This window comes from Phyllostomus discolor, chromosome 2 (genome assembly GCF_004126475.2).
Source record: "Phyllostomus discolor isolate MPI-MPIP mPhyDis1 chromosome 2, mPhyDis1.pri.v3, whole genome shotgun sequence".
NCBI lineage: Eukaryota > Metazoa > Chordata > Mammalia > Chiroptera > Phyllostomidae > Phyllostomus > Phyllostomus discolor.
Window position 1 is genome coordinate 163,859,906 of NC_040904.2, and position 16,394 is coordinate 163,876,299.

Sequence of the window (16,394 nt, forward strand, 5' to 3'; positions counted from 1 at the left end):
TACGTAGAAAAGCCCCATTTTCTTTTTATTTAAATATTCTAAATATATCACGAAGGAACATACACTGCACTTTAATGGTAAAAAGATACAAGTTTATAACATCTTATAAAAACTACCATTTAAAAGTGATCTTGTTCATTTGATATCCCCCCCCATAGCAAAATAAGTGTATTAAAAAAAAAAAAGAGGGTGGAGAGAAAGGGTAGGAGGGATTGTTAAGATAAAAGCCCCAGAGCTACAGCAGAGGCAAAGAGCATCTAGGGAGAGAGTTAAAAGTTGTGGCGAGACTCTGCGCCTCCTTTAACCCTCCAATGTCAAGCCATGGGGCACAATCAGTAGCTAATGATGAAAAGAGGCTGTTGGGGGTAGACGGAAAAGACTTGGGGTGCTGGGAAGGGCAGGGCTGGTAGGGCCTGGTACAGCAGCTCACCCAGGAACTGGTGCTACTCTTTCCCAGGTCCCCAAATTCCATGTCCTGGTCTCTGAGAACCTGCCCTATCTCCCTTTCCCTTCACTCTAAACACACCTGAGGCATCTTTCCAGTGCTAGACCCCGTCCCAAAAAGTGAAGGGTGGGGTATCGGGCCCAGGAGCCTTCACAGCGGTCTTTGTCTGTGGCTTCCCTGGGGTATAAGTGGGGCTCCTGGACCCTCTGGATGCTAAATCACTCCTTTCACCTCTTTGCTCCCCTCTCCTACACATCCATGGCCCCAGAACATCAGCACCTGGACAACTGAACCACCTGCTCCTGAGTCTTCCCCACACCCAATCCTCGGCAGGGGTGGTGTCCTCTCTCCCACCCTCTCAGGCAGGAAGCTGAGGCCTGCTGGGGGCCAAAGCACATTTTGACCTAAATACACATTCACTCAACATGATTCTCTCCACACCCACCCACCCCAACCCACGAATTAGCTGCAAGTGGCAGGGAGCAAGGCCTCCCATTTTCAAAAGCACTCTTGGGAGGACAGTTTTCTAAATGTATCCTTCTCCCCAGAATATATTCCTAGAGGTGAATGACAGACAAATTCCAGCCTGAAGAGCATTCTCACAGGAAGGGGGCTGGCTCACATGCAGAAAGGCGCCCTGCTTACAAGGACCACAGGGCAGATCCAAGGACTGAGGTCTAGGTCCTGGACACAACCAATGGAAGTGCCAGCCTAAAGCTAGAAGAGCAGAGGGCGGCAAACACGTTCTCCAGTCTCCCCCAAAGGGCTTCAGATGCTGTTAAGGAAAACCTCAAGGGTTCCATGCCTCTTTTCTTTCCCTGAAATCCTCACACCTCAGAGGTATGGAGGACTGGGCCCCATCCCTCCCTGCTGTTTCTTCCAGAACAGGTAACAGCAAGGAGTTTGTTGCTACTGTTCCCTACATTTTCTGGGAAAACAAATCACATTTCCTAGAGGTTGCCATCTCAGATCCCCACTGACAGCTTGGTCAGGTTCATCAAGTCTCCATGATTACTCCCCACCCCACAGCTCAGGGCAGGCCACAGAACACAGGCCACAAACCCTAGAACCTTCTTCCATAAGGATCCTCTCCTTATCAGGAAAAGGGTTTTTTATTTCACTTTAGAAAATTCATGTTCACAAACCCCTGGCTTGGGTTAGAAACACCCTAACCACCAGTCTGTTGAAATCAACCTTAAAAAACAAAACAAACGACCCTTCAAAACAAAGCCCTCTAGGTTCCCTAAACTGAGTTCCTCGGCTCCTGCTGGAACCACAAGCACCCTTTGGGTTGGGGGCAGGGAAGGCTGCTTTATGCTCGTCCTACCCTGCGCAGAGGGCCACAGAAGGGTTTGGCTCAATAATATGCCATCTCCAAGCATACAAACATGAAACTCACATACCACACACACACACATACCTGATCACTTTTTTGAGGGCGAGCAGGCTAGTGGTGTTAGTTAGAGCAGAGAGGAGCAAAAAACATGGTTAAGAATAAAACCCACATTAGGTTTTTTCCTCAGACCTTTCTCTGTAGCACCTCTCCCCCTAATTCTTCAACGGGTAAGAAAGGCCATCGAAAAGGAAGCCAAGATCTTGTTCTTTGGGACCAAAGGCCAGATCCTTATCTCCTCTACCTAAATACAGTGATAGGACTTGGACAGAGTGAACAGCTCCCACTGCTCGACAGTCAGGTCAGGGGACACCAAACTCCTGTTTCCTGAACAGTCGTTACTCAACTTAGGAGTAGTCTTGGGTGGTTCCTAAGAGGGTACAAGGAGGAAGAACCTACTTTGATATCCATGACTCCCCTCTGTCTGGCTTAGGAATCAATGGCAGCGAGGTAGCCACAAACTATTTCCAAGGTTAACTGCCCAAAGAGAGAAGGAAAGGGTTTCATCAGCCACCCTCACCCAAGTTTCCTCCAAAAGGCACTTAGGCTGACCCCATTAGGTACCTGTGTGGCATGGGCCATTACAACACCCACGGGCACAACTCTTACTCTTCCCCAGAGGAAATAACAGGTACCTGTCCACTCTTCTTGGATCCAGCCCTCGTCTGCTCCTCCTACTGGTCTTCCTTTTGTCCCTACAGTGTATAAGGAGGCCAAAGTAAGCTCAGCTGCCACCCTGATCCTGTTCTCCTTCAAACAGGAGGTGAGGAGCAGGGCTGTGGGACACTGAGGATCAAATGAAACTAAAAACTCAATTCTGGTGGAGGGCTGGACCACCCATAGTCCCTGTGACCGTGGCTCTATGCTCCAGATGACCTGTATCCACAGTGCACCTGCTGAGATTGCTTTTGGATAAATAAAAACAACAGGACAAACAAATAAACAAATCCCTCTCTCCCAATCTTTTCCATTTTAGCTGCCAGCTGGAGTCCAAGGTTGTGGGAGCCACACTTCAGTCTTGGTCCTGTACCTTGAATCCCCCACCTATGACCTCAGCCAAGGGTCTAGGGACTAGCTTTCCTACCCAGGAATGCTGTAGGAACTTCCCCGAGATACTCATAGTCTCAGATTATTTACAGAGCTGAGGCTCTGGGGCTGCCGTCCCCTGGTGCACTCTTCTGGTCTCCTGGGTCCACTTCTCCAGAAGGGGACAGGTACACACGGGGTGGTGGTGGGACCATCAGACCAGAGGGGGGTTGTGTTCTTCGGTAGGTTCTTCTGATCACTCCCACCACCCAGGACCCCTTGCGCCTATAGAGAAAATTGCCCGTCGGAAGTCTTGGACTGGCACCCTTGGCACATCCGTTTGTGTCTGAGTAATCGATCTGTCCGAGAAAAACACTGAGAAAAAAGAGAGGGTTAAGTGCCTGAGAGGAGAAACTCAGCTACCTGTTGGCTAGATCTGTCTTCCTCATACAGAAGGCCCATGACCAATCCTACATTGCCTCAGAACCTACAGAGATGGCATGAACGCGCAGTGGTTAAGAACAAGATCTGAAGTCTGCATCCTGGTTCTATCACCACGTAGTTGTGTGACTTTGGGCTAGTTACCCAACAGTTTTGAATCTGTAAATTCATCTGTAAAGTGGGGCTAAAAGTACCTACTCAGAGTGTGGCTCCTTTGTTCATCAAATTTTTGAGTATCTATCTTAAGGTAGATACAGTTCTCCGGGCTGCAGACAGAGTGGAGAACCAGAGGGGTGAAACCTTTGCCTCATGGAACTTTCATTCTATTGCTTTGAAGATTCAATAGAAGAGCATGGAGCAAAGCTTGAAACTAGTAAAGTATCCAGGAGGTATTGTTATCATTTCTTGAATCTTATTCTTTGCTTTGGTCCTGGCTCTTACATTCTCATCAGATCAGATACTGATCCCCCAGTGCACAGAATACATTTCTTCATCCAAAGTGCACTGGCCCTGAAATTTGACTGAATATAGGCTTTGCCCTTAATCTGCTGTATCCTTGGGAAGCTTAACCTCTTTTAATTTCAATTCTTCCACATGTGAAATGAGGACAACACAACTACTTTATTGAGTCAGTGTAAGAATAAGCTATGTGAAGTAGGTTCTCACAGGGCCTGGTATAGAGTAAGACCTTAAGAAATGCTATTATTGCCCTGGCTGCTATGGCTCAGTGGATTGAGTGCCAGCCTGCAAACCCAAAGGTCGCAGGTTCAATTCCTGGTCAGGGTGCATGTCTGGGTTGCAGGCCAATGTTTCTCTTCCTCTCTCTCTACCTCTCTCCCCTTCTCTTCAAAAATAAATAAATAACATCTTAAAAAAAAAGAAATGCTGTTGTTATTATTGTGATTAATTATTCCAATTATTCCAATGGCCCCTCGCCATGATCAGCTGCGTAAAGCCAGGGAAATACACCTCACCCTGAGGTACTAACTTGATCATGGCCAGGAACACTAGGTGACACTCCATCAGGCTGAGGGTGGGGGCTGGCCCTGGTTCTTTGGGAAGCAAAAAGTTTCTGTTGGGGGGTGGGTGGATGACATGTGAGCTTACCTGATGACACCGTTCACACTGGTAGGGCTTTTCCCCACTGTGCACACGCTTGTGACGCTCCAGGTGGTACTTCTGGATGAAGCGCATATCACATACATCACACTCAAATGGCTTCTCACCTGGACCAGGTGGAGAGTAAAGTTAGTAACGGGAGGTATACATGGCAAAACCTCATTTTAGGTATTTCCCCAGGCAGTTTCAGACTGGCAATGTGCAGACACCTAATGGGGAAGGGTCCACAAAGCTGTTGGTCTCAATGACACTAGATACAGCGCCACACAATCTATCTCACTCATTTACCTTCTTCCTTTATTTCTAATGCCATTTAAAGTAAGCCCAAAAAGAACTACATTCTCCCCAAACTACAGACTATTCTCCCCTCCTTGAGTATAAGCAAGAGACTTACCAGTATGAATAAGGATGTGCCTCTTGAGGTGGTAACTGCTCCTAAAGGCTCCAAAGCAGTGCTCACAAACAAAATTTTTGGGAATCTTTACTTGAAAAGAACCATTTTGTTCCACTACCACCACCTGGGGGCAACAATCAGGCATGTCATGAGGCTGCCCCTCTGCCCTCTTCTTGCCCTTCCCTAGCCCCCAATTCTACTCAGGGTCTATTTCCATCTGCTGGACAAGATAACCCCTCTGAGGCTATCATCTCCCACACCTCTTAGAGTTCAGAAACCCTCTGAGAAAGAAAGGGGGGTGGGTAAGCTGTCTGCCTTGTCAGACTCAACACTTTCAAAGGGACCTGAGGGGTGGTCTGCCTGTCCCTCTGCCACAGGATCTCATGCTCCCCTAACCTTCCTTCCCTTACCAAGGATGTTCTGCAGAGGATGGAGGTCAGTTACCAAAGTGGTCTCTGGATGAAATCGGGGTGACACACTCACTGGCTGTGAGGGACCAAAACATCTAGGGAGGGCTCCAGGTTGAGCCACAGGAGGAAGAAAGAGGAGGATTACCCCATGACCAACTACGTGTTTGCAGATAACCCCATTACCTGCCTTTTTAACAGTCTTTTTTGAATGAGAGGCTTCAGCCAAGCTATCTTCATCTTTGCGGTTCCGGGATTTATCGCTGTCTTTTCGGTGGCCCTTCAAATACAAATCAAATCTAAACTTGTAGTCCATCTCAGAAAACGAGAGAGAAGACCAAATGCTGCTTTTAAGCAACTTGTTAATGAGAGTAAATCATGTGCCCAAAGGTTTAGAGAAAGTACTCATCCATTTCTTCTCCAAGTACTCTGGAGTTGGAGGTACAGAAGAGACCTTCCTTAGCTCTGTAAAATACCCATATTCATTCACTCCCCAGCTGGATTCCCTTACCCCACTTCCCTAAAGAGAAGCACTGAAGAATCAAAGCGTGGCATCTCCTGGCAGAGAGCTCGGGCCACCCGACCCCCAGGGGCCACAATGGACTCAAGCGCTGTACCTGACTTGAGCACCTCAGCACATCAGGGCTACCTGCCCGCTCTCCATTCTCGGCCTGCTTGCTGGCAATCTGGCTCAGCATCATCTTCTTGCTGGCTGCAGTGGGAACCAAACTCACACCTGCTAGGCCTTCACAAGCCAGGAGACTTGCCTAAGTTGAAAGGAGATGAGGTGTCAGGTCACCTGGCAGGGCAAAAACAGGGACCTGAGGGGCATTTTTCCTTTATTTCTAACTACAAACTGCTCCTCTCTAGGGAATGTCTCTCACTGCAAAACCCTGCTTCCTTCAAGAGTCCTCCCTAACTCATCTCACCAGGAACTAGTTATTTTGTCATCCATCATTCAGACATAATAATCAAGTATTACTGACACTTCTATCATTAGCACTGCGCTAGGTACAGTGTGTCTAAGTATTATTTTGAAGCAGCTCTAGGCCTTATGAGTAGGCATGAGGGTCTGTCCTGCCGACCCACTGAAATGGGAGATTTCTAGAGGAACTTCCTCCTTCCTCTCTCAATGGCACCAAGCTTCACAGATGCCTCTGGTGCCAAATATATATTGTCAGGTCCCACAAATATATTTATCAGTAAAACTAGCTCATTTCTCTCTTTAGACTTTAAATTCCCTAAGTGTTGTCAATTATAACATATAAAAATTAAACCACATGTAAGGATTTTGAAGTTGAAGATACGATTTCTCTTGACAAACCATCAGGCCATTTACATGTCTGCACACCCATGTTTTTTCACATTCCCTGCTCTACATACAGGTAAAAATTACACGAGCAAGAAATGTTTAAGAATATTTCCTCTTTCCATTGTTACAGTCTTCAAATTGACTATTTAGCCAGCACTAGAGAATATACCTTTTTTTAACAAAAGAAACTTTTAAGAAATAGTTGTTAGCAAACTTCCACAAGTGATTTATAAAGAAATTCATTTTAGATGATCAGTACATCCCGGAACCCCTTCTTTCACCTTCAAGGACTTTGGACTAAATGGCCTGGAGGCAAAAAGAAAATAAAAAACAAAAAAAAAAAAAACTTGCTTTACTGTTTTCATTATATAATCTTGGGCAAATTCCTCTACCTCTTTAAGCCTAAATTTCCTTAAATGCCAAATGTTACCACAGTATCTATCTCCACAGGGTTAAGAATTAAACTAGGATGTAAAATGCTTAGCAATGCCCAGTACAAAGCTAGTGATTAGGGAAAGGAGGAAGCTATGCATGCAGTTGGAAGAAAGCCAATTACACTGTAATCAGGCTACCATCCTGGTGAGACTGATAGGGAAGGGTCCCTGGAAGAAAGCTGAGATCCCTGCACATAGTTTTTCTACCCAGACAATGAAAATGTGACAATAACCTATCAGGTCATCCTGTCTATGCAATCCACCCTGTATCCCCACAATGGCCATTACCTCCTAAATAAACAGATCCGATGCCATTCTGCTAGATAACATTCTTCAGAATTCCCACTCCCGATGGAATAAAGTCTAACTCTTTATTAATGCATAGAAGGCCCTTGGCTTGCACTCCTTAATTCCCCAGTAAACAACCCCCTCACCCCAATTTTCCCATCACTATCCACCCGATTCTCCTAACTAACCCCCATTCAAATCCTTTCCTCCTTAACTAGCAAACTACCTAAAATACTCCCAACCTTATCACATTCTTCTATACCTCTAAACTTCTGCTGAAATTCTCCTTGTCTGAACACCCTGTTCTGATTATTTATCTAGTAAAATCCTTCGCATCTTTCAAGATTCATCTTTTTCCATTCAGAGGTATCATTCTCTCTTCTGTAGTATACACATCTCAATTACTGCACATTCCTTCAATCAATAGATTCACTGAGTCTCTACTACTAGTCAGCCACTATGCAAGGTGGTACGCATATAAAGATAAATAACACTGTCTCTCCATCTTCCCCCAACCCAAACACACCTAGCCTAGAACCGTGCTGGGGTGGTATAATCTTATTCATTTTTGGATCCCCAATACAATGCTTTGCACATAACAAGAGCTCAATAAATTCCTGTTGAAGAAAAAACAAACAAATGAAGCATTCACAAGACTGTTCACTCTGTCATGTCCCTTAGCACTTAATGTACCAAGTGTAAATTGAGTAACTGCTGCTTTGCAAATGTCCCATCAGTGCCTGTGATGCAGTATAGCCTACCTCCTTCATTTGACTGGAAGCTCCCTGAAGGCAGGGGCTGTGGTGTGGCCTGTCTCCTTTCCTTCCTCTAGATCTCCCCCTGGTGCTTAATACAGAGCTTGGCTCACTGGGTTGGTCAATACGGTGGTGACTAAGGCAGCATTCAAGACTGAACCTGTGAACACACTTCCCAGTGATCTTGAAGGAGGACTCTAGAGCTTTTTACCTGAGCCATGCTGATTTCTCACTTAATGCAACCCAAAAGTTCAGGGGTTTCTTGATCCACTTTTCCTTAAGTCACTTTTGTTTGAAGAACTGTCACCAAATCACTGTAACAACTCCTTCATGTCCCTTCAGTCCTGCTGCCATATTGAACTGCCTTTGTCTTCAAATAAAACTTAGTGTCCTCCAAATGGAAGATAGATGATCCAAGAATTCCTGGACTCTGCCTGGCTCCTGCCTATTGTCTGAAGAGTGTGCCAGCCTTGGTTTTCCAACTGAATTCTCTCCACGAAGTTCACAATCTTGTTTCAGAAACCTGAAACCAGAAAGGGAGATGGGGCTGTTAGCTACAATATCCTCAAACCATACATACAATCTGTAGTGAGCTGAATTTTTTTTTTTTTTGGCCAGGCCTTCTATGTGAAACTCAGAAAGAGGACATTAGTCAAGCAGAATTATCTTTCTAGGTCGAGAAGAAGAAACTGGTTTCTTGGGCAAGGGGGAGGGAAAAGTCAACAACAGCAAAAGTAACTGGGGTCTCTTCTGGAGGAACTGCAACAAGACAAATGCTTGGATTTGCCATTTTAGGAATGGAAGGAGGGACCTGAGGCCCTTAGGAGAAGACGAGCTTCGAGTTTGGCCTACTCGTACAAAAGCTCCGAGCAAGCCTAACGCAAAGCTCGTATTCTATTAAGGCGGCCAGAGCTGGGATGGAGAAAAACTCAGGGGCTATCGTTGGGCGCTTGGACAGGAGGAAGAAACCAGACTAGCAGTGTGCATCGGGCCGGGCCACACGTGTGCCTTTTCCGAGTCTGCCCGAAGGTGCAGAAACTCACTGCGGAGGTGGAAGGCAGGCACGCGAAGCCCGGCGCAGTGCGTTCCCTCCCTGGCTCCCTCCCTCGCTCCCTCCCTCCAACCAGCCAGTCGCTGAGCCGCTAGAGGAGAGAAGAGACACGGAGAGCGCCGAGGGCCGTGTAAGGTGCGTGCTCGCGCCCGCGTCCCCTCCAAGCAAGCTCCCCCCCGCCCCCGGGTCTGTAACGCTGCCCGCGAGCAGGCGGGGGGGGGGGGCGGTGCGCGCGCCGACCCTTCCCCTCCCCAGGGAGCCCCCTCCCTTCGCTACGCGCCCCTCCTTCCTTCCCCTCCCCCTCCCCGCGCGGCGCCCCACGGCCTGCGAGCTGTTGAAGCGCTGCCGTCTGCCTGGACGATTCTGCGCTCCCTGGGGCGCGTTCCTACCTGCCAGGCGCGGCCTCCAGCTGTCTCACCCGCCGCGCGATGCCTCCTTCAGATCCCAGCACACTGTGCCAACACCGTAGCCACCGCTGCCCCCGCCGGGACCGAGACAAGTTTACAAACACCAACCCTGGGCCTGCTTCCCCGGAAGCACTTCCCCCTCCCCCTTGTCCTCTCCGTCGATCTGTTATATCCACTTCCGGGCTCAACTAGCCGGGGCAGCCAGAAAGGGGGCGAGGCCGAGGACGCAGGGAGTGAGTTGCAGCCACTGAGTGGACGGTGCTATCACGAGGAAAGGCGGAAAGAGGGAGGGCCGACGGTGTGGCGCGTGCGCCGTGATGTGGCCGAGCTCTGGTGGCCATTTTAACTGAGGGCAGGAAGGAAGCCCCTACGAAGGTCCTGAGCAAGGTGCTCCTTGAGAGATTTGGTAAAGACTTCTCGAAAAGGCGCTATCACTCTATCTACCTTCCTCGAGAACTTTCTCTCTGTCGTTTCTGAACTTGGACCCCCAAATACAGCCAGAATAGTTTGTACCCGGCCTTTTCACGTACCTCGGCCGTTTGTTACTTGAACTTGACAATCAGGCCCAGATGTGCAGATTCTGGGGCCGCCCTGTCAACTGGGAGAGGAGTTAACTTTCTTTGCACGCTTCTGTCGTGTACACTCAACTTCTATTTGAGAATGGGCGTCCCGGCGGTGATCCGCGCACCCCGAGGCCAGTCTGGTTACCTTATACCAATTCCGATTTTATTCCAGACCCTCCAGCGTCTGACGGCTTCGCTTGGAAAAAACCCTTAGGACTCCTCACAGCAGGAGACTAGTCTCTTTGGAGACCGCGATGCTGGAGGGCCGAGGTCCTGGCTGCATTAGGAAAAAAGGACACGAGCCTTTCTTCAATTTTAGCTGTTAGGGAGTGCTTAAGGTGGACTATGCAAAGTGCATTTGATGGAAGGAAATGTCCATTCCATTTGAGTCCCAGCTTCTGTGGTTAGGTGCTGTCAGGTGGTGAGTTTAGGAAAATTAATGGAGATAGCAAAAGAAAAAAGATCTTTATTTATGAAAGAAGATAATTCCTAGCCATTTTTTGCACAGAGGCTTCATTTCCCTGAGCATTCTATTATTTGAACCACTGACAGCGACTCCTTGAGCTCTTAGGATCCTCATAAAATTGAGAATGAATAGAAACAATCAGAAATAAGCCTTTAATTTTTTAAATTAGCTGATTTATTTTAACAAATTCACACAACAGAAGAATAAAAGGCAAAAATGGTTGTTTCCCCCTCTACTATCCAATGTTCATGAAGGCAGTAATTTTATCAATTTGCTTTATATACCTCCAGGCTTTTTCTATGTTCACACCAAAAAAATTGTTTTCGTTTAGGACATATTTTTTGAGTCCCTACAGTCTGCCACACTGTGTATTTTAGACATCTAAGTTCACATTTTAGAAGTTGTTGGCATAGTATTCTAGCTTATGTTTGTACTTTAATTTGTCTAGACTCATTCTAATGAAGATTTAGGTTCCAGTTTTTTTATAAACCATGCCATAATAAACATCCTTAGATAGTTATTCTTTTGCATTAGATAGACTTGTAGATAGGATATGTGCATTGTAAATTTTAATAGATTCCGTGCAGTTAAATTTTAAGAGTTTGTAACTATGCATTCACTCAGAACTATGTATGAATGTTCCCACTTCCTACAAACTTCTCAATACTGGATGCTATGAATTCTTTATACAGTTGTTAATTGGATAGGTGAAAAATAGTAATTTTATTCTAATTTGCATGTCATTAATAGCGAAATTAAACATCTCTTGTTTTTTGACCATTTTTGTTGTTTTTGTAAACTGCCTATTCATCTTCTGCTCCTTAAAGGAAAAAAGTAGGTCATTTGTCTATTTCTTATTGACCAGTAGGAGTCTTCTCTATGTTATATTAACTTTTTGTCATATGCTTTTAAAATACTTTCTCTTGGATTTTTATTTATCTTTCATCTTTTTTTTCAGAGCAAAAGTTATGCTTTATGAGAAAATATTTGAAACGTTCCTATTTAGGAACAGGACAAGAATGTTTACCGTCTAAACTAATGTTCTACTAGAGCTTCTGGCCACCCCCCAAAAAATCTCATTATACTCATATGATATATTCATCTACAAAGAGAATTGATTGACAAAATAGTAAAACCAGTAAGTTCAGTAGTATGACCAGATGCAAGATTTAAGAAACAGAAATTATATAATAAAATATAATGGTAACAACCAGCATAAGAATGTCATAAAATAATATCATGCAGAGTAAACCATATTACGTTTCTAGAAATAAATTTAACAGGAAACTGCAAGTTATATAGTGTTTTTAAAAATTAGACTATTTTAGAGAAAGTCAAAAGGGCCTGGTTAAATGAAGAGTTTTAACCATATCCATTAGGAGGAAGACTTGATATCATAGAGACCTGTTTTTGCTGTATGTTAAGTTAAATTCTACTTAAAACAGAACTTTTCATGGAACTTAAACTTATTTTTAAGTTTACATGGAAAGAAATAATTACAAGGAGAGGAAAAACCAATTGAAATATATTGAGTGGGTAGAATAACAAGTGTGGGAAAATAAAGCCGTCCGTTATTTTTAACCAATCTAATGGTGTCTTTATTTACACAGAATTTAAAAAGTTTTACCTAGTCAAATCTGACTGTGGCTTTTGGGTTTTAGTGACATGCTACCTCAAGATTATAAAAATATCCCTGTACTTCCTTCTGGTATTCTTCTAGTTGTATATTTTTAGTTTACATCTTTGTCTCAGCTGCAGTTCATTTTTTGTTTATGGTAAAAGGTAGTGAGAAATGCCATACTTGAAAGGGACCAATAATGTAGTGGCAGAGGTACTATCCTAGAGGTCAGAAAGCAGCGATATAGGCTTGCTCCCATATTACCGTTGTAACTTTGGACAAATTCATTCTCTCTTTCTGGCCCAAGGAGCCCTCATCTTGAAAATAAGGACAAATAGCCCTGGCTGGTGTGGCTAAGGGGATTGAGTGCCCGCCTACAAACCAAAAGGTTGCCCTTTTGGTTTCCATTCAGGGCACATACCTGAGTTGCAGGCCAGGTCCCCAGCTGGGGGTGTGGGAGAGGCAACCACACATTGATGTTTCTGTCCCTGTCTTCCTCCCTTCCCCTCTCCCTAAAAATGAATAAAATCTTTTAAGAAAATAAGGGTGAATAAGTAAATGCCTTTCAAGCTAATTTCTAGCACTACTGTGAGAAAATAATGACATCATAGATGAGAAGGCTTTGAGAAGAAAGAAAAACCCTTTGCAAATCCTTTAAGTTATCAGTAATACAGATTTTTGGTTTAGGCAAATCAAATATAAGGGGAATGCAGTATTATTTTTCTGTACTTGAAAATGGTTGGTTGAGGGGGATGGGTTGGGATGAGGGTAAAAGGCAGAAAACTACTTGAACAACAATTAAAATAAAATTAAAAGAAAAAAAAGTTGGTTGAGCCCTGACTGGTGTGGCTCAGTTGGTTGGGCGTTGTCTCTTAAAGCGAAAGGTGGTAGGTCTGATTCCTGGTCAGGGCGCTTGACTGGGTTGCAAGTTTGGTCCCAGCTGGGGTCGGGGCACACGAGAGGCAACCCATCCGGAGTTTCTCACATCGATGTTTCTCTCCTTCTCTTTCTCCCTCCCTTCCTCTCTCTAAAACTAAACTAAACTAAAAAAAAAAAAAATCCTTACTCGATCCATCACAACAGGCTAAATGAGTTTAAAATAAAAAGTTGGTTGATTCACCAAATGTTTATTGAGTGCTTTTGTGCAAGACCTTGTGGGAAGGGAGTGGAGAGTGGCAAAGATGAAAACTAACATTTTTTTGAGTGCTTATAAGAATGATAAAAAAACTAGTTCTACCTCCCCAGGGATTTACAATCTAGAAGGGGAGGAACCAGTGGCCGCAAGGAGAAGAGGTACCTCTGTTAAGATGGATGTTGAGTCAGTAGATAGCACAGAATCCGTGTTTCCACTTTCTAACAATAAGCCTGGTTTGAAAGTACTTTTAAGAAGCTACTTCCCTAGTCCCTTTGCCCAAGGCAGGCCCCCTCCTGTGAGATCTTCCCTGACTTCCTTGGTACACTCTTCCCTCTGGCCCACCCCATCATTTATTCAAATAGTATTGTAATGCATACCAATTTGTGTTTTCCTGCACCCACTCTCTATAGCTTTAAGGAGAGGCTGAATGTTTTCTCTTTGAAGGCTACCCTGGGTCATTTGAGCTGAGTTCACCAGCCTTGCCTTTCCTTCATAAGCTTCTACTCTATTGTGGTGAACACGTCTTTATTTTACCTGCTAGCCTCCCTTCTGGTCTGTTAGCTGAAGTAGTGCACCGTGGCGACACAGCAGCCCGGGTACTGACAGGAAACAGAAGCAGATACTCAGTCAATGTTTGCTGCACTAACTGAACCCAGTCCTTTTTCTGAGAGCCAGCTAGGCTGTGTGATAGAAATGAGCAGTATATTGCTACCTTTGTTACTCAGACCCTTTTGATGATAGTTGATTGGGGAATTGGGAAAACACATGATGTACTAGGGTCATTCCTTGACCCTTGCATTTTGTGTGTTTTGGAATTCTTGTTGCCCCTTAATTCCTCCCTAATCTTTTTTGGTTGCTTAAAAATAACCTTGAACCTTGGCCAAGTAGCTCAGTTGGTTGGAGTGTCATCCCACACATCAAAAGGTTGAGGGTTCAAGTCCCAGTTAGGGTACATATCTAGGTTGCTGGTTGATCTCTGGTCCAGGTTCATACAGGAGGCAGCCAATTGATGTTTCTCACGTCGATGTTCCTCTGTCTCTGTGTCTGTCTGTCTCTCACCTCATCCACCTTCTCTCTAAAACAACAAATATGTTCTTGGGTGTGAATTAAAAAAAAAACAAAACTTTAGTTATATAAGTAATGTTAACCCTGGCTAGTATGGCTCAGTGAACTGGGTGCTGGCCTGTGAACCAAAAGGTTGCTGGTTTGATGCCTGTCAGGGCACATGCTTGAGTTGTAGGCCAGGTACCTGATTGGGGGTGTGCAACAGGCAACCACACATCGGTGTTTTTCTCCCTCCCTTCTCTCTCTAAAAATAAATAAAATTTAAAAAATAGAACAGGAAGAGAATCAGAGAAATGGCGATCACCTGGAGGGTTAGCAACAGGGAGGGGTGGGGGAGGGGAAAGAATGGGGGAAAAGATACAGGGAATAAGAAGCATAATTGGTAGGTACAAAATAGACAGGGGGAGGGTAAGAATAGTATAGGAAATGGAGAAGCCGAAGAAGTTATATGTACATCTCACGGACGTGAACTAAGGGGGAAAATGATGGAGGGAGATAAAGGGGAGAGAAAAATGGGACAACTGTAATAGCATAATCAATTAAATATACTAAAAACTTTAAAAAATTGAAAATATAATGAATGCAAAACTGTAATAACAATAAAGGGGCAATGCCAATTACAAGTGATCATTGCTGCCCTGACCAGTGTGGCTCAATTGCTTAGATGTCATCCTGCAAACCAAAAGGTCACGGGTTCAATTCCTGGTCAGAGCACATTCCTGGGTTGCAGTTCAGTCCCTGGTCAGGGCACATACAGAGGCAACTGATGGACATTTCTCTCCTACACTGATCTCTCCCTCTCTTTCTACCTCCCTTCCCTTCTCTCTAAAAATAAATGAAATCTTAAAAAAAAACAAGTGATCATTGCTATTTATTAATTTAGGTCCAGTGTTGCTAGGTCTTCTGACTTTTTATACCAGAAGCTGGAACTATCTCTAAAAGTGACAACTATTTTTTAAATATCTTAAAATATACTGTGTGAGCCCTGGCTGGTGTAGCTCAGTGGACTGAGTGCCGGCTGCGAACCAAAGGGTCACCAGATCCATTCCCAGTCAGGGCACATGCCTGGGTTGCGGGCCAGGTCCCCAGTAGGGGGCGTATGAGAGGCAACCACACATTGATATTTCTCTCCCTCTCTCCTCTTCTCCTCTCTCTAAAAAATGAATAAATAAAATAAAAAAAATATATACTGTGTGAGCCATGCAAAACCTTGTTTGAGGGTGGGAGTTGGCTCACCATCTTCCAGTCTGCGACCTGTACTTTAGGCTGTGAACTTCATGAGGGCAGGGCTGTGGTCTTTTCTCTCATTTGTGCCTCCAGTAGCCACCAAAGTGCTTGGAAAATACTAGACACTGAATAGATACTGAAGGGGTCCAGAACTCAGGAAACAAAAACTTGAGAGAGTCTTGATGGCTTTTATTTTCTCTAAGAAATTTGAAATGAGGGGGAAACAGAAAGTTGATAGGTCAATAATTCGAGAAGTGTATAAAATTTTTATTATTTTATTTTATATTTTCATTTTATTTTATTATCTTATTTTTCAGTCCTCATCTGGGGAAATTTTTTTAATTGATTTTAGAGAGAGGAAGGGAGAGAGAAAAAGAGAAACATCGATTGATCAGTTGCCTCCCTGACGTGCCCCTACCCAGGATCAAACCTGCAACCCTAGGTATGTGCCCTGACCCCTAGGATTGAACCGAAAACCTTTTCATGTAGTGGATGGCACTCCAAACAACTGAGTCACTGGCGGGTGTGGGAGATTTTTAAAATAATTACTACAGAGAATTGGAGAGAGAGCTGACAGTAGAAAAACAGTAATGTTGTCAGGCAGTGTTAAATTGAGCATAATCACTGCTGCTTTTTTCCTCTGAAGATGGCTACCTCTCTCCTGTGACAGAAGTTTGGTGTGGCCTGATTCTCTCTCCTTTGTCTATGGTCTGGTTTGAGTTTGTTTGTTTTGTTTAATCTCCAGAAGTCTTTGGATTCTCTATTGTTTTGAAACAATACATTGTGAGGTAAAAGTAGGTTTACAGTTGTAAGTACTTGAAACACTGAATTTATTCTTGTGTTATTTA

The 16,394-nt window shown here is 44.5% G+C and overlaps 2 protein-coding genes across 11 annotated transcripts in view; one reads left to right on the forward strand and one right to left on the reverse strand.

Moving 5' to 3' along the window:
- Positions 1–9,608, reverse strand: ZNF740 (zinc finger protein 740). Of its 4 annotated transcripts, none has more exons than XM_028532965.2 (7): positions 9,455–9,608; positions 8,226–8,537; positions 5,843–5,992; positions 5,416–5,505; positions 4,819–4,942; positions 4,413–4,531; positions 5–3,239 (listed from the first exon to the last, which is right to left on the reverse strand). In XM_028532965.2, the coding sequence occupies exons 2-7, from the start codon at positions 8,232–8,234 to the stop codon at positions 3,150–3,152; spliced, it is 582 nt and encodes a 193-aa protein (XP_028388766.1). In that variant the 5' UTR covers positions 8,235–8,537; positions 9,455–9,608; the 3' UTR covers positions 5–3,149. The 4 variants fall into 4 exon arrangements, with proteins under 4 accessions (XP_028388768.1, XP_035874850.1, XP_028388766.1 ...); XM_028532966.2 differs by having other exon boundaries at positions 5,843–6,024; XM_028532967.2 differs by lacking the exons at positions 8,226–8,537; positions 9,455–9,608 and adding an exon at positions 8,021–8,219 and having other exon boundaries at positions 1–3,239.
- The window catches only part of CSAD (cysteine sulfinic acid decarboxylase), a 21,971-nt gene continuing 14,674 nt past the window's right edge, over positions 9,098–16,394 (forward strand). For 2 of the 7 annotated variants that reach the window (XM_036018948.1, XM_028532963.2), the window contains exon 1: positions 9,098–9,200. The gene's annotated coding sequence lies outside the window, so the exon portion shown is untranslated. Of the gene's footprint in view, positions 9,201–9,696; positions 9,879–16,394 lie in introns of those variants that run through there. The other 5 variants (XM_028532962.2, XM_036018951.1, XM_036018949.1 and 2 more) reach the window with 3 other exon arrangements.